This window comes from Chanos chanos, chromosome 3, assembly GCF_902362185.1.
Source record: "Chanos chanos chromosome 3, fChaCha1.1, whole genome shotgun sequence".
NCBI classification, from domain to species: domain Eukaryota; kingdom Metazoa; phylum Chordata; class Actinopteri; order Gonorynchiformes; family Chanidae; genus Chanos; species Chanos chanos.
This window is the reverse complement of record NC_044497.1, coordinates 55400009-55422970: the sequence shown is the minus strand read 5'-3', so window position 1 is coordinate 55422970 and position 22962 is coordinate 55400009. Positions and strand designations below refer to the sequence as shown.

At 45.6% G+C, this 22962-nt stretch overlaps 1 protein-coding gene across 1 annotated transcript in view; it reads right to left on the bottom strand.

Annotated features, from left to right (window-relative positions):
- depdc5 (DEP domain containing 5, GATOR1 subcomplex subunit) overlaps positions 1-22962 on the bottom strand; it is a 36371-nt gene that overhangs the window by 1916 nt on the left and 11493 nt on the right. Inside the window, exons 25-40 of the mRNA XM_030767251.1 lie at positions 21370-21426; positions 19613-19769; positions 18235-18395; positions 17774-17894; positions 16122-16289; positions 10382-10613; positions 9875-10008; positions 9370-9496; positions 8537-8599; positions 7764-7909; positions 7374-7454; positions 7137-7269; positions 6161-6260; positions 5387-5632; positions 2113-2282; positions 1598-1769 (exon numbers count right to left, since the gene is read on the bottom strand). Coding sequence (XP_030623111.1) covers positions 1598-1769; positions 2113-2282; positions 5387-5632; positions 6161-6260; positions 7137-7269; positions 7374-7454; positions 7764-7909; positions 8537-8599; positions 9370-9496; positions 9875-10008; positions 10382-10613; positions 16122-16289; positions 17774-17894; positions 18235-18395; positions 19613-19769; positions 21370-21426 — 2268 coding nt within the window. The remainder of the gene's footprint in view (positions 1-1597; positions 1770-2112; positions 2283-5386; positions 5633-6160; positions 6261-7136; positions 7270-7373; positions 7455-7763; positions 7910-8536; positions 8600-9369; positions 9497-9874; positions 10009-10381; positions 10614-16121; positions 16290-17773; positions 17895-18234; positions 18396-19612; positions 19770-21369; positions 21427-22962) is intronic.

The following is a 22962-nucleotide window of genomic DNA, read 5'->3' as shown; positions in this document are numbered from 1 at the left end:
AGACACAGTCTGGCCACAGAGGAACTGAATCTTACTCACAGCACTGATCAGAGACACAGTCTGGCCACAGAGGAACTGAACCTTACTCACAGCACTGATCAGAGACACAGTCTGGCCACAGAGGAACTGAACCTTACTCACAGCACTGATCAGAGACACAGTCTGGCCACAGAGGAACTGAACCTTACTCACAGCACAGCAGAGACACAGTCTGGCCACAGAGGAACTGAACCTTACTCACAGCACTGATCAGAGACACAGTCTGGCCACAGAGGAACTGAACCTTACTCACAGCACTGATCAGAGACACAGTCTGGCCACAGAGGAACTGAACCTTACTCACAGCACTGATCAGAGACACAGTCTGGCCACAGAGGAACTGAACCTTACTCACAGCACTGATCAGAGACACAGTCTGGCCACAGAGGAACTGAACCTTACTCACAGCACTGATCAGAGACACAGTCTGGCCACAGAGGAACTGAACCTTACTCACAGCACTGATCAGAGACACAGTCTGGCCACAGAGGAACTGAACCTTACTCACAGCACAGCAGAGACACAGTCTGACCACAGAGGAACTGAACCTTACTCACAGCACAGCACTGATCAGAGACACAGTCTGACCACAGAGGAACTGAACCTTACTCACAGCACTGATCAGAGACACAGTCTGACCACAGAGGAACTGAACCTTACTCACAGCACTGATCAGAGACACAGTCTGACCACAGAGGAACTGAACCTTACTCACAGCACTGATCAGAGACACAGTCTGAACACAGAGGAACTGAACCTTACTCACAGCACAGCACTGATCAGAGACACAGTCTGACCACAGAGGAACTGAACCTTACTCACAGCACAGCACTGATCAGAGACACAGTCTGACCACAGAGGAACTGAACCTTACTCACAGCACTGATCAGAGACACAGTCTGGCCACAGAGGAACTGAACCTTACTCACAGCACTGATCAGAGACACAGTCTGAACACAGAGGAACTGAACCTTACTCACAGCACTGATCAGAGACACAGTCTGGCCACAGAGGAACTGAACCTTACTCACAGCACTGATCAGAGACACAGTCTGGCCACAGAGGAACTGAACCTTACTCACAGCACTGATCAGAGACACAGTCTGGCCACAGAGGAACTGAACCTTACTCACAGCACTGATCAGAGACACAGTCTGGCCACAGAGGAACTGAACCTTACTCACAGCACAGCACTGATCAGAGACACAGTCTGACCACAGAGGAACTGAACCTTACTCACAGCACTGATCAGAGACACAGTCTGACCACAGAGGAACTGAACCTTACTCACAGCACTGATCAGAGACACAGTCTGACCACAGAGGAACTGAACCTTACTCACAGCACTGATCAGAATCTAGATTCTCCTATCTTTTCTTTTCTTTTCTTTTCTTTCAGTTTTTCGTTCAATCCAGCACCTTCTGGATGCGCACAGGGAATTTAACTACACCAGCACCGACGGGACCAAACTGGAGCTGGTCTCCCCACAGCACGAGACTGAGTCAAAGGCTCTAATGTAAAAACTAACGTGTGCGTGTTTCTGTTTGTGCCTCGTTACCTTCAAACAGGCTTTCGCTGCCCTCCCTGAGCAGACACTGAATGTTCAGGGGGATGAAGAGCTGGGCGCGGAGGGGGTCGCCGTACAGGTGAGAGGGCAGGGCAAAGGGCACCTCCAGCACGGGGACAAGGAGAAACCCGCAGGACGCTGCCTTCCTGTGCCAACCTTGGACCTGTGGGGGAAAATCGCCGCAAACAGTGTCTGTCTGACTGACTGATCTCTGAAAGTCTCTCTCTCCACAATAACCAAACAAACCATTTTAATGGCCCTCGACCATCCGGTACCACACTGATAAAAGACAGTGAGCTTCCATAAAACTGAGCCTCGTTTAAGTGACAAACAGGATCGTGTCTGATAACAGAGAAAACATCCTCTGCGTTATGAAACAGATATGGGGTAGGATGCAAATACGCAGATACATTATTAGCAGGAGCCGGTACGATAAACCAGGGCGTTATTCGGTCGTTTTTCGGGTCGGCTCTGCGTGACACGCTCCGTTTTCCCTCCCCTCTCACCATCTCGAAGAGGACAGCCGCGGTGACAGCCATCCAATGCAGTTTGATCTCAAAGGCAGCGTTGAGGGAGAAGTTGCCATGGTAATAGCAGCTGCACCACTCCGTGCGGTGGCTGCGATTGTTCACGTCCACGTCCAAGGTGACCGTTTTCTGCTCAGGGACTGTGGCAGCTGAGGGGGGTGGGGGGGGGGGGTATCAAAGAGGGAGAGAGATGGAAGGATGATATGATTGAAAGACAGGTTAATATTGTTCATTAGATGGTAAGAGATGGAGGGAGAAGCAGAGAGATAGAGAGAGAGAGAGAGACAGAGAGAGGGAGAGAGAGACATACAGAGGGAAGAGGTAAATGGTACAGGGAAAGATTATCACAGGTAACGAGCAATGGGGAGAGAAGAGAGAGAGAGAGAGTGGTTGCAGAAGATCACAGATTCGTTAAAAGTGAAGACACCACGAAGGCCGGATAGTGGGTGTTGAGCGAGTTCAGGGTTAGTTCACGACTTGAGGAGGGGGGTGGTGTTTGTGGTATCACAAATGATGAGGTCATCAAAACAAAGAAATATTAATAAAACTGTCGACACATCGTTCGACAGTTTTACTCAACAGCCACCACAGACGACATGACCTCATTGGTTGGCAGGGCTGGAAACACACACTGACTATCCAATCAGGAGCTTTGGCCCCACACATGTCACATTAGTTCTTTCCTTTAAATCAGGTTTCAGGTCATTTCCGAGCCAGCATGCTTCCCTGTTCAGCTGGTTTTCCCGTGGGCCCGGTGGACTTCCCATCCAGGCAAAACTAAGCCACTCACACCTAAACTATGCAAACCCGGGAGTCAACGTGAACGCATTGTGTCGGGGAAGGCTTTTGTTTTTCTTGGTCCAATTGCCACTCAAAACAAACTTCTTCTTGGCAATACAAATCTGTTACAAAAACCAGACAGTAATCTCCTGGACCAGTTAAACCAGTTTCCACTCCCAGTACACCCATTAGTGGTCCAGCCGGAGTTTAGAGAAGGGAGAAAAGACACATCAGGCATCGCCTACATAAACAGTCAGCGGGACAGTTTTGGGCATGTCTGGGGTGTGACTGGAATGCTTTAAAAACTGGGCCATTAATCCAACAAAAGCATGTTAACCTGGAGTAGAGCGAGAGAGAGAGAGAGAGAGAGAGAGTGAGAGTGGGAGAGGAAGAAGCCTAGGAGGGCCAGGTACAGAACGCTAGCTTCTCATAAAGATTAAATGACATGGTTTAGGGTTTCATTTAATAAAACTTCCATCGAGCAGAAGTTCTGTTTTTATGGATTTAACTCTCTGGATTACACCAAATTAAGTTACTAAAATCTGCAGGAAGTGCTCATAATCGTACAGAGTATTACTGAGTACATAGTGAGTATTACTGAGTACATACTGAGCATAACTGAGTACATACAGTGGATTATATAAATGTTTTTATTTCCGTACTGCAACAGCTGGGGAGAAGAGAGAGAGAGAGAGAGAAGATGACATAGAGAACAGAAAGTTTAAAATGTGCAAAGGGAAAGATTATCACTAATGATAAGTAGGGGAGATGCAGAAAGACAGAGAGAGAGAGAGAGAGAGAGAGAGAGAGAGAGAGAAAGAGAGAGAGAAACTGGATGAAAATAGCACATTTGTGAACAGAGAGGTTACTGTGAAGACTGGATAGTGGATGGCAAGTGAATTAAAGGGTAGTTTATGATCAGGGTTTGTGGTATCTGGAATATTCTTCAGATGAAAACACATCTGATGACTCGACGCATCATGTGATGTAACAATACGTTCATTATGGCATTTACTGATAAGTGCAGTCTCAGACAATGCACCAATGTGATCTCAGTTTGTTATGGCCACCGCAGCGAAAGAGACAGAGAGAGGGAGAGAGACAGAGAGAGAGAAGACCCTCACCGGATCTTCCACAGACTGTTAAAACCGCTCTGTCTTTACTTCACTGTGCTGTTCAGACCGAAGGTTTTCTGAACAACATTAATAAAAACAAACAAACAAACAAACAAACAAACAAACACACGCTAACAGGAGCACATTAACAGGCCGAGGGCGGCGGGCGGAAGCGCGGCAGAGGAGGCGAGTTAGCGGAGGCAACTACACAGCGTGGGGCGTTTTTTTTTTTTTCGGTTGTGCCGGCGTTCGGGATGAGTTAGCGTCTTGAGTCGCGGACAGGAGCGAGGGAGAAGGACACAGACAGCTCCCACTACAGCACTACCATACCACAGCCACCACTGCCATAGCATGCACCACTGCCACCAATCAGGACACAGGGCAGTGCTCCAGCCCACCAATGAAAGCCCTGCTAGTGGGAGGAGCGACAGAGCTGAACACATTTGGTTCATCGGCGCTTTGATTGGTTCAGCATTTAATTCTTTTTCCGTTTAAATATTGATCATTAGTCATCACACCGTAAGGGAGCAGATTTGGGCTTGGAGAGGGAATTGAAGAGGGAATTCATTGCCACAGGAGAAAAGTGATGATCGGCTGAAGCAGTCGAACCAGTTCCAGCTCCAGTTCACCCATTATAGCGGTCTAAGACGGAGTGGTGAGGGGGAAGGGGCAGGTCAGCTATTGCCTACGTTAACATTCCGAGGGATGGTTTTGGGCATGTCTGGGACGTGACAGGAATGTTTCACAAGCTAATCTACCAAAAGCATGCTACCGCGGAGGAATCCAGACCAGGAATCCAGGTGGAGAGCGCTGAGTAGTCACACAGAATCAAAATGATGAAATCAAATGAAATGGGTTAGGGGTTTAGTCAAGCAATTTTTTTTTTTTTTATCCACGGGTTTGTGTCTATGTATTTGAAGAGCAGAAGTTTCCCTATAATAGAATTTAGCTCACTGCGTTAGATCTCTTCCTGTGCTTGATTCAACATCATTAGCTAATTATCAAGCTCTTGATTAGCGGATGTCGTGGGGTTAGCCTGTGTTAGTCGGGGTGTAGGTGTGTCCCAGGGGTGCAGAATTTGGGGGGGGGGGGGGGGGGGGGGGGGGGGCACAGTGTGAGGCCTTGTTCGAGTTAAATCAGAGCGAGAGAGAGGGCTGATTCAAAGCGCCAATCAGTCGAGTGATGAAGGTTGATGTCTGTGTTATCGCGACTCTGTGTGTCACTCAGCGTACGCCACCCGGACTCCGCCCGGCCTGCGTGCGGGGCTGATGGGAATGGGGGGGGGGGGGGTCTACTGGCATGCTGGCTGAGGAGGAGAGGCAGCCCCGCCCTGAGGACGAGGAGCAGGCTGTGTGTACCTAGCAGTGCGGCAGCTTGGCTGCGTCCTCCGAAGCTGCGGCTGAAGGAACTGTGCCTACTTGCGTACGAGGCCGGCCGGCTGGGCAGCCAGGGCAGCAGGAAGGCCGGGAGATCGCAGGGTCGACGCTCCTCCATCACGAAAGCCACCTCAAACCACTTCCTCTGGAACAAGGCGAAGTCTTCCAGGGCGGCCGTCGACCACACCCCTGCTCCGGCAGGAGGGCCCTGATTGGTTGCCGCTGAACCTGGGCCGGTGGAGGAAGAAGCGTGGAGAAAGATTCCAAAACATCAAGATTACGGAATTAGACGGGTAAACATTTATGGAAGCTCAGCCTTCTATTCAGTGAGCTGACGAATTTGATCTGAGCTGACAATATAATATCAGCATTACCACGTTTCATTAAACTCAAGACACCGATGGCAAATTTATTCTAACGTATTGCTCTTTCATTAACTTCATTTAAGTATTTATCTATTTATGTGTGTAAGTATTGTCTGCACTGCTTGTGTTAACTTTGTTGTACTATTTCTCTGTGCTTTTTCACAGGCTGGGATTTCCAATCAGTACAGTGAAGTTTTGAGCCTTGAAGTCTAAAGTGAGGGCGTTTGATAAGTTGCTTTGTTAAACGACAGGGGTTGATCCGTGGCTTTTCAGGCAGTAAAAATGGAAGAGTGACACCACGGTGACTCAGCATTTCCTCAGAGCCTTGCTGTCCCCCGCCCCCGACCGACGGGGATGTTTTGTACTCTGTCGAGCATAACGCGTCTCTCACCGTCTTTGTCCGACACAATCCTGTAGAAGTAAAAACCGTAGACGAAGGTCCGCATGGCCTCCCCTGACGCGTGAGCGACCAAACCCTCATCCAACATTTTCTATGGAGAGAAGCAAGGCAAATATGAGTACACAAACACACACACACAGACACAGACACAGACACACAGACACACACACACACAGACACACACACACACAGAGACACACACACACACACACACACACACACACAGACAGACACAGACACACACACACAGATATAACATACTCTACGCTACAGTTTATAAAAAATTAAGCTGGTTACAAGATATTCAGATGAAAGTTCCCAATGGGGTATAAACGCCTGCATACTCGAAAGAGAATGGAATTATTCCAGAGATTTGAGACCCGCTGTTATTTACTGCCTTGAGAACTGAAGACATCTCTATTCCTGACTAAAGCCATCTCTATTCCTGACTAAAGCCATCTCTATTCCAGTACAAGGCCGTAGGGGCAGGCATGAACAAATGCTCAAAACAGTTTTGAACTGAGATAAGATATCATGATTGTTTTTTGATTGTTTTTTTTTTATTGTTTGGTTGTTTGTTGGTGTAACAGATCATAATATTTATAGCTGTGTTTATGATGCCGTGCACATGTAATTCATGCTGACTTCAGAGGGAGGCAGGGCACAGTGGAGGGTGTAAATGTTTTGAACCACTTCATAAACAACATACCTGGAGTGTAAATTATGATCTGTAAGTGCTACTTGCAGCTACTTGCATTAACTGATGGTAATTTAGTTTGCTTTCATTTTAAAAATCAGTCCAGTGGAAGTGGTTACAACTGCCTCTACCAGGCTTTTGCTCTAAGAGTACACTCAGGGCGGTTCTCTCAGATTAATCGTGTCATATGAATGAACGGTGTGAAGAGGTGACGTGAGAGCACACTGAAATTCCCGACGCTATGACGGTCTCAGCTGCGTGAGTCTGAACCTGCATGATGTCCACAGCCATTCCCTGTGTGGCCACATTCTCCACAGAGTTGACCAGCCAGTGGACCACCTCAGCGCTGATAAAACAGTTCGGAGGCAGACCCCTCTGCTCCGGCAAGAGCTGCACGCCGGTCCTGAAAAACACACAGACACACACACACACACACAAAATTAAAGGCAGCAGCCACAGAGCAGACTAAATTTTGATGCTGTATTAACCTGGATAGCACACACTCACGTTGGGTGTTTAATGGCCTCAAGAATCTCCAGCAGAGTTGAGGATGAGGTGAGACCAAGACCGCTGGAGCCTGATTGGCTACTGAAATGAGAATCATCAGACACACACACACACTCACACACACAAGCACACACACGCACACCAGAGCACGGAAAGTGAGATTCCAGTGATTTCTGTGACTGACAGTTATATGTTTAGCTGACACACTCACACTCAAATCTACGATCAAAGGTCAGGGGGCAAACGTCTATAGCAAACCTGCTCAGGGTTTCAGTGTACACTCGTTTTTTAAGAGGTTTGAACCCACAACCCTCTGGCTATCCAGCCAGCACTGTAACCGCAACACCAGCACCACACTGACGCTCAGCTTTTTTTTTACCCTCTTCTCACCTGATCTCTGCAGTCGCTCCAGAGGCTGCATCTCCTGTGGGCTGTGATGTAGAACCACCTACAGCAGTCCTCTCATTTGATTGGTTCCCTCCTTTGTCTGTTACCCCACCTTCAACAGGATTGGCTGTGAATTGCTCAGCTGGCATCTGCAAGAGCCAATCAGAGTGTAAAAATATGTTTTTTTGCTTTCTCGACTACACTGTGTGTTACGATAATTATTTTCTCTCTGACTACCGCTTAATATGATGAAAAAAAAAACCTGACATGACCCGAGAAAGAGGTAATGAATCAAAAGGAGGAGACATGGCAAAGGTCTGTCAGTAAACAGGAAGAATACTTCCTTATACGTGAGTGGGAGAGTTCAGACTATGGCTGTGAGGTTGCCATGCTGGGCGGTGGTGCATTCCTTTACGAAACCTACATGAGCAAACACGCAGGCTCACAAAAACACGCACACAACACACACACCCACACACTCCCCCCCACACACACACACACACACACACGCACGCAGCCCGCCGTGCAAAGTGACAGCATTTTGCATATTAAAGCAGGGGTGCACAAATCCACTCCTGGGGTGGTTGGGAGGGGGACAAAAATAAATTCTGTTGGGTTTCATTTCCACAAAACCACTGAGGACTCAGTGGATGATTGGATGATGATCCCAGGTTAAAAAAAAGAAAGAAAAAGTGACCTCTGGTTGGGCCAGTGAAGGGGGTGAGGCAGCAGGAGTGCGTTTGGGCAGCTGTGGTTCAGAGAGGCGAGATACTGACCTGAGAGTGAGAGATGTAGGATGAACGAGGACTGCGTATAAAGTCCAGGATGAAGCCAGCTTCCTGGCAGCAAACAGGGAGGAAGGCACCACAGGAAGAAAGAAAGAAAGAAAGAAAGAAAGAAAGAAAGAAAGAAAGAAAGAAAGAAAGAAAAAAAGAGCGAGAGAGGGGCAGAGAGGAAACGGTAAGTGGAGAGAGAAGGAGCAAGATGAAGCAAGCTCACCACAGATTAAAAAAACCCATATATACACACACACACACACCACCACCACCAATTAAACACAAATTTACACACATAAACTTCATAAAATGAAATAAAATGAAACACATAAAATAAAACACACACACACACACACACCCACCCACAAATTAAACTCAAATTTATAGACGCTCTTCATAGCATAAAATAAAATAAAATACACACACAAACCACAAATTAAAACCAAATTTACACAATCTTAATTACACCAAATAAATGAAAAATAAAATAACCCAAAGACATCATAAACACACACACACACGGACAGACACACACAGACACGATTTGAGTCATCCAGACCTGTTCAGACAGATAGAGTGAGAGTGAATGTTCCCTAAGCTCATTTTAAAATCAGGCCAAAAGAACACAACACAGATGGGGAAGAGCACTCTGTAAAATGAGAGACAGAGTCAAGCAGAGGAATTAAAGCCGCCCCCCCTGTATCCCCGCAAACAGCTCCGGCACCTGCGCAGCAGACGGAACTACAACCCCCCCCCACCCCCACCCAAGACGCCGGCACGCCCGTCCGCCAAAAGGTCATGCTCGACGCTGCCCTCTGCTGGAGCCCCCTCACCTTCCGTGGGCTGTCCACGTAAGTGGTTGCCATGGCAACGCTGGCAGCTTCACCGACAGGGCCACAGGTCTTAACTCCGTGTTGCTGTGAGACCTGCTGCTGCTGTTGATGCTGCTCCTCCAAGCTCCTGCACACAGAAAACACACTCATACACACACACACACACACGACCACACACACATGCACATACAGACACAAATGCACACACACACACACACACAAATCCGATCAGCTCCCCCCACACACACACTCATTGTGTGGCTGTTCGCAGTCACACCAACTTTTCTCAAACCGTGTGTTGGGTTATACAAAGCCCAAGGCAAAAACTGTAGGGACTTCAAAGAACATTTGGATTCAGTATTTTGGCTCAGTGGAAAAAAAAAAAAAAAAAGAAAAAACCAACAACAGCGGAGTCAAAGCATTAAGTCCCTACTGATAAACGCACAACGCGTTTCCATTTTTACTCAGTGCCTTTAATCCACAAAAGCAGATCCAGGCTACTCACTTCTGGGTCTGGTCCAGCTCAAGCAGAGCCGACAGAGCGGAGGTTCCCTTCTTAACCAAAGGGGGCGCTACATTTTCTGGAGTGTATGAAGAAAGAGAGCTAGCAACCTGAAGGCCTTTCATGGCAGGTCCTTTCTGCAGATACACACGCAGACACAGACACAGACACACACACACACACAGACACACAAACACACACACAAGGAGAGACAGTAGTGACAGAATCAGGCTTTGTTAAGAAAGTACCATATTTTACCATGTACATGTACCTTGGGAAAGTTTAACTACATGGTATAAACATTATAGATTCATGAAAGGATGTCTGTCCTTGTTTACTGTTGCCTTAGATACACTTAACCAAGATCCTATAAAGCTGCTTTACGCTAATGTTTTTTTTTTTTTTTTAAGAATGCTACACAACTGGACTTGAATTGAAACGAGTTTAAGTTTTGAGGTCTTGGAATATTTCGGTCTGAGGCGAGATTCCCAGTAACTTTACGCCTCTCACCCGGACAATCCTGTCAGAGCGATGACGCCGGCGAATTCTGTTCAGTCCTTCCAAGAATCGAATGAAACCATCCAGCAGGGCCCAGTCTCCCGCGCCCGAAAATCCGTCACGCCACGCCCCTGCCCCTTCCCCATACACATCCCAGTGGCCCTCCCCATCCGCCACTTTCCGGGCTCCGCCCGCCGGAAGCAGCAGGAAGCGAGTGCGCCAGAACTTCAGAGAGTCTATAAGACTGGAAATGGGAGCAAGGTCAAACCAAGGTCATTCTCTCAATTTTGTATGACAGATATACACATATACACACACAGGGGGAAAAAAAAAAGATTTCTTGAAAGTATTTGAGTGACTGGGGCCTGTTTCAATACTCTTACATGGCTCATTTGACTTTTCTGCTTAAGTTACTAAATTTGCAACAGGACTGAGTTTGTTGAAGCAAATATCAAACAAACTGTGACAGTGTCACGCTGACAATAAAAATGTAACTAAATAAATGTTAAGAAATGAAATGTTATGCAACACAATGCATTTCACTGTGGGAAAATTAGTTGTGATGTAGTGCAGGGCATGGTGTATATGCTGGGAAGACTTGTACTAAATAAGGCAGAAAGATGCAACATGGGAAAGGCAAACGGTGGTGCAAAGTTCACCAACAACATGGGCAGGGCTCAACACAGCGAGCATTTCACTCGCGTTTGCGACTAAAAATGGTTATGTGCGAACTGTAAAATATATTTAGGAGCACGTGCGTGTATTACAAAATTCAGGCCAAGCGGCCTCTATTTTTTTCCCCGACAAAAAGGTTGATAACACAACAATGGCACGCTTCCATTGCAGCGAATTTCGCCTCGCTCTCAATCAGGTAGTGGGGGGCGGAATTCGCTTTGATCGGGTGAAATCGGAGCGAATCCAGCGAAGCAAACGTAATTGAGTTGGCGAATCCCCAACTTTATGCAAATGAGGGCCACGCGAGAACCGATCAGTTCAGCGGGTGATGTATTTGGTACGCGACGTTCTCGAGAGAGGCTGGAGTAACAAAAAAAAGTCTAACCAAGATGATGGAGGCTAAGGTCTACATGTAACATTAAAACATGTTCATGATTTAAAGATGTATGGGCAACCATTTGTGTCCACGTCAACAGGCATTGTGCGATTTGCCAGGAAGCTGCCGGAAGGAGGAGGGAGGAAGGAGGTAGGAGGAGGAAGGGGGTTTCCCCTCCTCTGATATATGTATCCCTGCCTCTGCTGAATTATTTTTTATCCTCGATGGGCAAAGGTGAGTAGTAACGCGTTAGTTTACTCCGTTACATGTACTTAAGTAACTTTTTCAAATAAATTGTACTTATAGGCGTAGTTTAATGCATAATACTTTTCACTCTCACTCAAATACATTTACGATTTAAAAAAAAATGTATTTATACTCCCTTACATTAGACTACACACTTCTCGCTACTTTTCTTTATTTAATTAATTACATTATTTTTATTCACACGCGCACAGCTTCTATGACGTCGGCTGCTTTGATACACGTTTATATGACTGTGTTTGGCTCACTGTTTTAAGTAAACCACATCCCTCCACTGATATACAGTAATTACACACATTGTTAACACAGTAGCATTACGAGCTAGAGAGAGAGTAACGTACAGTAAGGAGATAGCTAGCGTCAGCAAACTGAGCTTCATAAATCAGAGAACAGTGTTGCTACAGCGCTCGTTTCAACGACGGAGAAAAGCTTTCGGAAATTTCAGTAAGCTTCCTCACCTGCATCCTTTGGTCTCTGTCTCTTGTGACGGAGTAGTAGCAGCATATTCTCATATTCTCACGTCCCGAAATATACAACGGCAGAGAGACCTTCTTGCTCGTTGCTTTATGTTACGAAATAAACTCAAAAAGGGTTGTTAGCCACAGCCCATTCCTTGGTAATTGGAGTACCCGGGCTCAGAATTCTTAGTCACAACCTTGCATACACACCTTTTTAAAATAAATGTAAGGTTGCAGAGAAAAATCACTGAAAAACGTGTTGCAAACTTTAGCTGAGTTTGTAATGAATGTCGGTTGCACTGCTGATACCCCCCAGTAGTGATTAATACGACGGAGTATTAGGGCCACACTAAGGGGGAAAAAAATGAGATTTCGAGAGTGAAGTCGCAGTTGAGAAAAAAGTCGTAACATTAGGAGAGTAAAGTCGTAATATTACGATAATAAAGACGTAATTTTACGAGTAAAACTGATCATATTACGTGAATAAAGTCGCAGCTACGAGATGGTCGTGGTTCAGGGTTTTTAAGAATGTCACCACACACAAATAGTCTTTTTCAGCGCGAATACTACAACTAGCCTATGAGAGTGAAAATCACTTAGCTACTTGATTAATTAAATTTAAAAAAACGGATTAAAATATTCCTGCAAGTGCAATTGTTAAGTTCAAATTCCCAGACTGTTTTATTAAAATTCATAATTGTTCTATAAATGTTGCTTTATATTAAAACAGCTGCAAAAAACATTGGGTGGATCCAGGGGCGGGGCCAAATGGGCACTGGCCCCAGCTAAAATTTGATTGGCCCCTGAAGTGCCCCTGTCTTGTCACTGGTTGCTTGACGTGATCGTAACATGTTTATAAGCAGGAAGAGAGCCCTACCGATCTACTTTGACGGATGTATTATAGGCTAATTATCGTATTTGTACAATATACGATCAATAATGCCAAAAGTTCCATCATATACGATAATCTGATCATTTCGTGACAATATTAGTAGCTGTAATCAGTCTAGGTTATCTAATTTTAATTCATCTCCCGACACGATCAGCATAGTAAAAATAGTAAATAGTAAAAGCCTATGTCTGTATTTACGCATTTCTCCTCATTTGACGTCTTTCTAGCGAATTATGCTTGCTGTGATGATGAACGTCACTCACAAACGCGACTGTCGTTAACCATTAATAAAATTCTCTTTACAAATCAGAGGTTTTGGGTACTTTATAGTGAATGAAATAACTTACGGGCTAGTACTATATTTACCCAGTGCAATGCAGTCATCCATATAATATTACAAGTTAAATGAGCTCGTCAAATGAGCGACTAGCGGCGGGAGAACGATGTTGAGGAGAATCTGCACGAGAGATAGCTTTTGTTCTCTTGGTTATGACTCGCGTAGGATCATTTCCCTCAAAGTAGAATAATTTTTAAGCCTCCGGCACGATACCTTCCCATCTGGCAACGCTCATTCCGATTAGACTTGAACGCGGCATGAGACATGGAGAACCGAGGAATGGCACTCAGCGTTTCGCCCTCCACGGAAGTTTCATGGTAAGTCAGGAATAGTTAGCCTTAACATGTGAAAGAGCGTCTGTCACTCAACTTAGGTTGGTCGAACATTAGGTAGCAGCAAGCTACTAGTATCGCTAGTTAACTACTCTGTTGTTTTAATACTAGCTGGCTAACGTTAGATCGTTCCCTGCTGCTAGCTAGCCTAGCGTTAGGCTTTTTGTTTAACTTCACGCACGAGCTCACCATCGGTGAAATAGTGTTTCAGTCATTCCATAGTCAATACTAAGTAAATGGGAACTAGGGAAATATCTGATCTCCTACTTGAAAAAGTAATCGAGTCGAGGCTTGAACTCAACATACCGCTAACATTAATCCATGCAATACTTAGTAATTTGCATTTTTGTGTTGTTAACTATAATGTTCGGCAGAGATAGAAAGGGAAAAGAAGGGCACATGCGGATATTCAGTGGTGGTTTTTGGCCAAAAAGACGCCCAGCCTGCCAGCCACCGAAAATGACCCCGGGCAGGGTGAGAGCAACAGAGAGCCGAGCAGCTAAAGTTCAAGACCAGGGCGGCACCAACCCCTCTTCACCAGGTCAGAGAACGTTTAGGCACAGCAAGATAACGACAACAGGCAAACATAACTGCATTGTATAAAATGACACTGAGGTTCACAAATGGACATACTGATGACTGAAAGATTATGCAAGCAAACACCTGAATTCTTGTCCCTTATGGTGATGAGGTTTAATGGCTTTGTTTTACTGAGCAGTATATTCCCAAGTCTACCAGAGCTTTCACTCTGGTTTCAAGCATTGAGTTTTTTCCTTCATTTTTACTAGTAGGTGTGATTTTACAGCTGTCAGATAACAGATAGCAGGTTTTAGCTGAATACAAGTATGGATTTTGTGATGTGTATTTGTGTTTTAGCACCATCTGGGATGATGCTCATAGTTGATGCTCACATGCTTCTGTGTGTGTGTGTGTGTGTTTTAAGTATTTTATGTATTAAATATTTGAAGTGTTTTATGTATTATGTTTTCTACGCTCCACAGTTTAAATAAATATGAAAACAGTTAAAGAGTTTTTAGCTTTTTTGAAGTACACAAAGTGTTTGAACGAGGAACAGTTTCCAGAATACATTCAATGATGTATCTTTCCTCAAATCTGAAACTGTAGCCAACAGCAAACTAGGAATGACTTGTGAAATGTATATACACCTTACTGAATAGGGAATTATGCATGGATGTTGGACATATACTTAAAATGAGAATCGTGCATAGATGTTGGACATATACTTAAAATGGGAATCGTGCATGGTTGTTGGACATATACTTAAAATGGGCATTGTGCATGGATGTTGGACATATACTTGGCCCTTCTGTGTAAAATGTGGCCCCTTTATGGCCCCTGACTTAGAACAAGCCTAGATCTGCCACTGGCAAGAAATAACCTAACAGGCTTCATAGTGTACTGAATATAGGCCCACTGTATTTCAAAACACCCCCCCCCCCCCCCCACACACACACACACAAATCGCACCCTATCAACATGGGTTGTTGTTTACATGTAACATGAACTTAGTTGAGGCCAGAACGGTAGAAAAACACTCTCTTAACGGCTCTGGTCGGGGCAAATAGATCACTGTAGACCATCACTCGAACTTTTGATCGAGGTGACTCACTTGCTATTTTTGCGACCGTGGTCCCAGAGCGAAAAGTGGTAGGGCGAAATTCGAGGGGTGTTTCGCTGTGTGGAAGTCTAGCGTTACGATGACGCGGTCACTGCGCTGAACCATTGCTGTCCGTTGAATAAAATGACGTGATCCACTCGTCAGCGCAAAGGGCCCTCTTTTGTTCATAACATTCATTCTCGGCTTAAAGATTGGGTCTTACCTTCAGATCATTCTTGGGTGAGAACCTTTGAATCTTTGCTTATTCCCGTTTGGCTGCTTTGGCTTAACGCTGCAGTAATTCTGTTATTAGCGTGTTAGTTTACTGTTATTAGCGTGTTAGTGCGCTATTTGTGGAGCAATGATTGATTTCGTTAAAGGACCAATCTGATTCGTACAAAGTCAAACTACATGCATGAACACAAAAAACTTGAGGCATCACCTGTATGGGAGAGCTGGGAAAATGTGTTCTGCATTTTTGTTTTAAGAAAAGAAAGGAAAGCGTTAATGTGAAATTATATTTGACTGAAGTAACAATTTCCAGTCATGTCATCTGAGTTTATTTCGTTATTATTTTCCACAAGTGTGAGTTGTAGAGTTGTGAGTAGGATCTCTACTGTAGTATCGGGGTCTTCCTCAATACTGCCATTTAGACTGCTTCTTGAGAAAACAAGGTCACAAGAAAAGGGTGCAAGTGAAGAGAATTGGGACAGGGCCCTGTTACTCAAACACTTCAAATACATATTTGACTGAGGTCTGTATATAAAAGGTCTACGCCCAGTTCCCAACCCGTTCGGTACCTGAAGTCTTCCGATCCGACGGAGCAGATGTACTGATCCAAATAGTTCCATTTGTACTCCTCCAGACGCTCGTGACCAAACTCCACCCAGCAGGACAGGAAACTGGCGTCGGCGTGTGGAGGACACAGGCTGTAACAGTACTGGATCTGAGCAGACTCGCACGGGTACCTGTCACGCAGTGGGACACAGAGTGGGCCACAGTTATCGACGCCTCGCGTACGTTCAGATCAGCCAGGGTCTGAACATCACACCCAACACAGAGTGTGAGACCCCCAGCGAGACTGAACACTGCTCTACAGCACATTGACTGACTGTCTTTATTTGTTAAACATGTTTTCATTGTGCTGAACGGGTTCCAGCACCATCAGGGGACTCCCTGGCCAGTCAGTCATGAGCACATACATGGCCCCATGCACACAGTGTACAGCACAAAAACATAGGACTGCCAAGCAAAATCTATCAGGTAAGAACCAGTGGTAAATAATTGTGTGTGTGTGTGTGTGTGTGCGCGCGCGCTTGTCTAGAAGAATTAGTAAGACGGGTGTAGAATGATTGTGTGTGATAACGTTAGTTTGCCAGGTCCAACACAGCTGACTGTGTGTGTGTGTGTCTGACTCTGCATCTGTCAATAGTTAAAGTGGTGATTAACAGTGGATGTGTAGTCGTCTGTGCAGGTGTAGTATTGTGGTCTGTAAGGTGCTGTTTGGAAGTGTACTAACGGCTGACTGTGTGAGGAGGTGTTAGCGGGCGTACTAACGGCTGACTGTGTGAGGAGGTGTTAGCGGGCGTACTAACGGCTGACTGTGTGAGGAGGTGTTAGCGGGCGTACTAACGGCTGACTGTGTGAGGAGGTGTTAGCGGGCGTACTAACGGCTGACTGTGTGAGGAGGTGTTAGCGGGCGTACTAACGGCTGACTGTGTGAGGAGGTGTTAGCGGGCGTACTAACGGCTGACTGTGTGAGGAGGTGTTCGCGGGTGTACTAACGGCTGACTGTGTGAGGAGGTGTTCGCGGGTGTACTAACGGCTGACTGTGTGAGGAGGTGTTAGGGGGCGTACTAATAGCTGACTGTGTGAGGAGGTGTTAGCGGGTGTACTAACGGCTGACTGTGTGAGGAGGTGTTAGGGGGTGTACTAACGGCTGACTGTGTGAGGAGGTGTTCGCGGGCGTACTAACGGCTGACTGTGTGAGGAGGTGTTAGCGGGCGTACTAACGGCTGACTGTGTGAGGAGGTGTTCGCGGGCGTACTAACGGCTGACTGTGTGAGGAGGTGTTAGCGGGCGTACTAACGGCTGACTGTGTGAGGAGGTGTTAGCGGGCGTACTAACGGCTGACTGTGTGAGGAGGTGTTAGCGGGCGTACTAACGGCTGACTGTGTGAGGAGGTGTTAGCGGGCGTACTAACGGCTGACTGTGTGAGGAGGTGTTAGCGGGCGTACTAACGGCTGACTGTGTGAGGAGGTGTTAGGGGGTGTACTAACGGCTGACTGTGTGAGGAGGTGTTAGCGGGTGTACTAACGGCTGACTGTGTGAGGAGGTGTTCGCGGGTGTACTAACGGCTGACTGTGTGAGATTTATTTGGCAGTTGTAGGTTGAGCGGTAACGGCTGCTGGGCGTGACAGTGTTTATCTGCTGAGAGCAGAGGTGGACTGACTTGGGCAGGTATCGTGTGACTGTGATGATCTTGTCTTTCAGACAGACTTTATGGAAGGTCCTGCCCATACTCAGCCAATAAACACACTCCTCTTCCTCTGGCCTGCGTCTGGACACCAGCCCTGTGACACACACACAGAGTTTGGTCTGAGTTCAGCAACTCAACCCTCGTTTTCAACAGAAATTCACATAATGATTCTAAATGTTATCAGTGTAAAATCTCAGATAAGTTGTCTGAGATGACGAACCAGTGGTCATAAACCAGTCACACTGAGTTGGAAACAGGAGTACTGAGACAGGGGTGACGTTATCTCCGTTTATAGAAGGCAATTGATGATAATGGAGAAAACATGAAGTGAGCTACGGGTCTGTATAAATGCAGTAATATAACAGGGTTTATATATAACAGAGTTTATATCGCTAAAGTTTTATTGGTACACAGGATGAGGAGGATGCGGTTACCTCGGGAATACAGCGGGCTGCTGCTGAGGGGAGGGGCCACGGAAGGCGGCGGTTTCCTGTTGTTTGGTTGGACGATTATTTGATAACCCTGCATCAGACGCTGACAGAGAAACTCTTCAAACACCTGGGGTGCAGTCATCACCGGCGTGTCTTCATCACGTCTGAGAGAGAGAGAGAGAAAAAAAAGAAAGAAAGAGAGAGAATGTATGAGAAAATACAGGGAAAGAGAGGGAGAGAGAAAGGGTGAATGTGAGAAAATATAGGGAGAGAGAGAGAGAGAGAGGGAGAGAGAAAGAGAGAGAGAATGTGTGAGAAAATACAGGAGAGAGAGAGAGACAGAGGGAGAGAGAGAGTAAGAATGAATGTGAGAAAATACAGGAGAGAGAGAGAGACAGAGGGAGAGAGAGAGTAAGAATGAATGTGAGAAAATACAGGAGAGAGAGAGGGAGTGTGCGAGTGTGTAAGGAAATAGAGAGAGAGCGAGGGGGGGGGGTGCGAGTGTGTGAGCCATGACAGAATAAATATATATATGGAGAGAGAGAGGGAGAGAGAGATCATGAGTGTGAAAGTGTGGCAGAATTGAGAACAGAGAGAGTGAGACAGAGCAAGGGAGGGAGAGAGAGAGAGACAGAGAGAGAGAGACAGAGAGAGAGGATGAAGAAAGAGATTCTACGCCGTGCAGTTCTGTGCTGTGTCAAATGCCAAAGCGTTGTGTGATCTAGTTTTCCCCCCTCACTGAAATGGGACATGGATACTGTTGCTATGAGGCATTAAGCAAATGTCAAAACGTGCGCAGAACAGGACAGCGTATTCCATCAGATCTCAGGAAGTGTGTATCGTGTAGTCAGTCATTGTGTGTGTGTGCTGTCAGGCTGTGTCTGTGTGTTTTAGATTGCCATTCATTATGAACAGTGAGATTATAATCTAGGCCCCTGCAGGATATCTGGGAATAACAGTCCTCGATAAAGTCAATTTGTTGAACCTGTTTCCCAGGAAAGGATGAAATGGTCGCAGAGCTGTGTGTGTGTGTGTGAGTATGTGTACGTGTGTGTGTGTGTGTATATATCAGTGAGTATGTTTGTGTGCAAGTGTGAGTGTGGGTATTGGTTTATGCATATGTGATATGATATACACACACACACTCAAATACACATATGACATACTAACACCAAGATGTGTGTGTGTGTGTGTGTGTGTGTCAGTGAACATGTTTGTGCGTGTGTGTGTGTGTGTTTTGTGAGAGTGCCTAGTGTGTGTGTGTGTGTGTTTTGAGAGAGTACCTAGTGTGTGTGTGTATGTCAGTAAATATGTTTGTGTGTATGTGTGTGTATTTGTGTCAGTGAACATGTTTGTGTGTGTGTGTGTTCTGTGAGAGTACCTCTCCAGGTCGGTGTGGGGTAGCAGGTCATAGCAGCCCTCTGTGTAGTCGTTCTGCAGTGTCTGACGGTCAGGGAAGTAATCGGTGGTGAGGGGCAGACATGCAGGGGTGGTGAGAGACTTCCAGTCCACCCCAACTGTGCAGCAGAAACTGGGCACTGTCGGAGGGGCAGAGAGCAGCAGTGCTTCAGGGGCACCCCCGTCACACACACACACACACACACGCAGGCACACGCACACGCACACGCACGCATACACAAACACACGCACCGCAGAGCCCCCCAGTACAAACAGTGTACCAGAGCCCAGACCAAAGCCACATTCACACACACACACGCACACACACACGCACGCACGCACACAACACGCAATGGGATATGAAGAGGGAGGGACAGAACAGGAGGAAGAGAGGAAGGGAAAATTGAAAGGAATACATGTCGGGACAACACATATATAGACATATAGACATACAGACAGACAGAGAAAGAACAACAGAATAAAGAAGAGACAGATGATGAAAGAATAAAGGAGGGAGAAAGGGGTACAGATGGAGACAGGGAAACAGTAGATGCAGGTTCACAGAAACACGCCACGGCACGCCGAGAGAGAGAAAAAAAAAAAGAAGGAGAGGGGGAGAGAGAGAGAAAAAGAGAGAGAGAGAAATGGAAAAAAAAGGAGAGGAGAGCATTAGTGTCACTGTTGTCATTAAATCAGATCATTTTGGTACATTAGGTCTGTGTGTAGTTCAGATTAAAAACATGCAGCCCATCATTGTGCTGATTAAGATTACAATCTGTGAACATGCGCAGCCAAGTAGCCTGAGAAACACACCCACGCTACACACACACACACACACACAAACAATACACACACAAAATATACAAACACATTCACGCAAGTCTGCAACACGCACATAAAAGCACAAAACACACACACACACACCAGTCATTTACACATATTCACACATGCAAACAAGGATAACACACATACACACACATACATACAACACAGTTACAGATACTCAAGCGCACAACACACACACACACACACACACGTACATGTACACACAGAGAAAAGTGCTGAACTCTACTGTGGCAAGGCTAGCATAGAGAAACATTCACTGTGAAGCAGACAGGCTCAGTGGATTGGTAACCACATCACTTTACATCCAGAGTGAGTTTAGACCAGTAAAGAAGAGGAAAATGGTGGAAAAGGGACAGTTTGGGGAAAAAAAGTATGTTGAGAAACTTGGAGTCGTGTAAGAGATTAAACCCCGTAATCTTATAGAGTAACAGGGCACAGAGCAAAGGAGACAGGAAGTTGGGAGTCAGTGGAAGGAAAATAACCAATAACTCGGACACCCTCGACCTCAGGTAAAACTGCCTCTGAGAGTTGTTCAGAGGTCTGAGGACTCAGGGTGAAGATCCCCGAAGAACATTCTAGATTCAAAAGAGAAACAGAAAGCAAATGACTCCCTCCTAGACACCTGATTGCTCAGGCAATCCCACCTATCGGAGGCCACGGGCACATGCACGGTTCTGTATCTTCAAAGTGGGCGGGGGAAAAAATTCCGCTGTCAAAGTACTGCACCAATCAAAAACCTCAGATCCCTTCATCAGCTGCCTGATAGGCCAAATTTTTGGTACATGTGCTACACACTGGACTGAGTGTGAAGGCATGTTTATGACCGTGTGTGTGTGTGTGTGTGTGTGTGTGTGTAAGTTTCTGTGTTAGTTTTAAAATATGTGAGTAACTTACTTGGGTCCGGACTGCTTGAGAAGTCTTCAAAAGAAGAACCACGGTTGACGGGTGTACCTGTAAACATATCAGGTTCAGTTCATTTGTTAAAACTCACACTCCCATCTAGAGTGATAATTATTACCCTCCAGGTCGAAGGTCACACAGTTTTGGTCGTAACCTTTAGGGACACATAAGCCTGTTTGGGGATCGTACCCACAGGCGTTTGGTTACTAGATCACCTCCTAGGCCTGTGACAATTATGTCATGACTGTTTAAACGTGATTTTTTTTTATGTGATCACGATTTCTTTGTTGAACTGCGGTTAAAGTATTTGGGTTTTTTTTTTAATGAGAGTCATAGCATTTTAATTTTTTTTTAACGAGGGTCAGAGTATGGTCATACTTTTATTTGGATCCATCAAACACGTTTCCAGTGCCCGCTCCGTGTGCGCCCTGTGGTGCGACAGAACAGTAGCTGTCCTATCAGAGGATTTACAGGTGCGAAGTTAAGTCGGCTTTCACGGCGTTAAAAATCCCCGCAGAATTGGGCAGTTTCGTGAGAGGCGGTGTTGTACCTTTGAGGAAATGCCCATGACATTAAACTGATACACGTTTGGTTTTCACTTGAGGTTTCATTTAGTGTTGGTGAAAAAAAATGGCTTGACGCTGTCCCGCTGGTCCTGTCAATATGTGGGGAGTCTGCAAGCCCAACTGAGTTCAGCTCAACTACGACTGGACAGTCGGCCTTTTGGGGAGAGATTAGACTGTCAACCAGCTGTCAGCTACAGCATCACTTCGACACCAGATTGGGCAAACAGACAGGAGCCTACGTTTGGTAGAGAGAGGGGCAGAAAACACGACACGAGATTGAGCTTGTTTCAAAACGTAACACGACTTCACCGTTTTTGGGATCATTTTGGTGTCAAGCCAAGACGTGGTTTACTTCATAGGCCGTGTGCTTGTGTTGTTACATTATCTGGGTCACATAACGGTGAAATAACCAAAAGATATAAACCTGGGGTTCATTCAAATATTTACTTTGCGTGAAAAATAATAAATAAATAAATCATTTTAAAAATCTGACCGAAAGAGACTATGACGTTGGAGTGAGACCTTACTTGGATAGTCTGCCCACAGAGAGTTTACAGAGCACATGTGACGATTCATGAACATACCCACATATTCTCAGACTGATTGAGTTGAACTTCAATATTGCAATATTGCACTGTTCATCTACCCCATCCGATACTGTGTACACCACTACTGTCTGTGCTGCTGCACGTGCACTTTAAGACTGTTCCACTCAGGACTGTTCACCCACTACACATTCTTATACTCCTATACTCTTATATCTGTCTTATATTTTTATATTTCTACATTTCTGTACATTTCTGTTTATTGCACATGTACATATATATTCCATTATATATCTCCTTATATTACTCCTATATTTACCTTTTATTTTTCTTTCATTATTATTATTTAACTGCTACACTTTTGCAAGTTGAGCTGGCCCCGAGCCCAAGAATTTCATCGCTGATAATGATGTCCACGTTGTTATCTAGTAAATGACAATAAAACTTGAAACTTGAAACTTGGTTAGGGTTAGAGT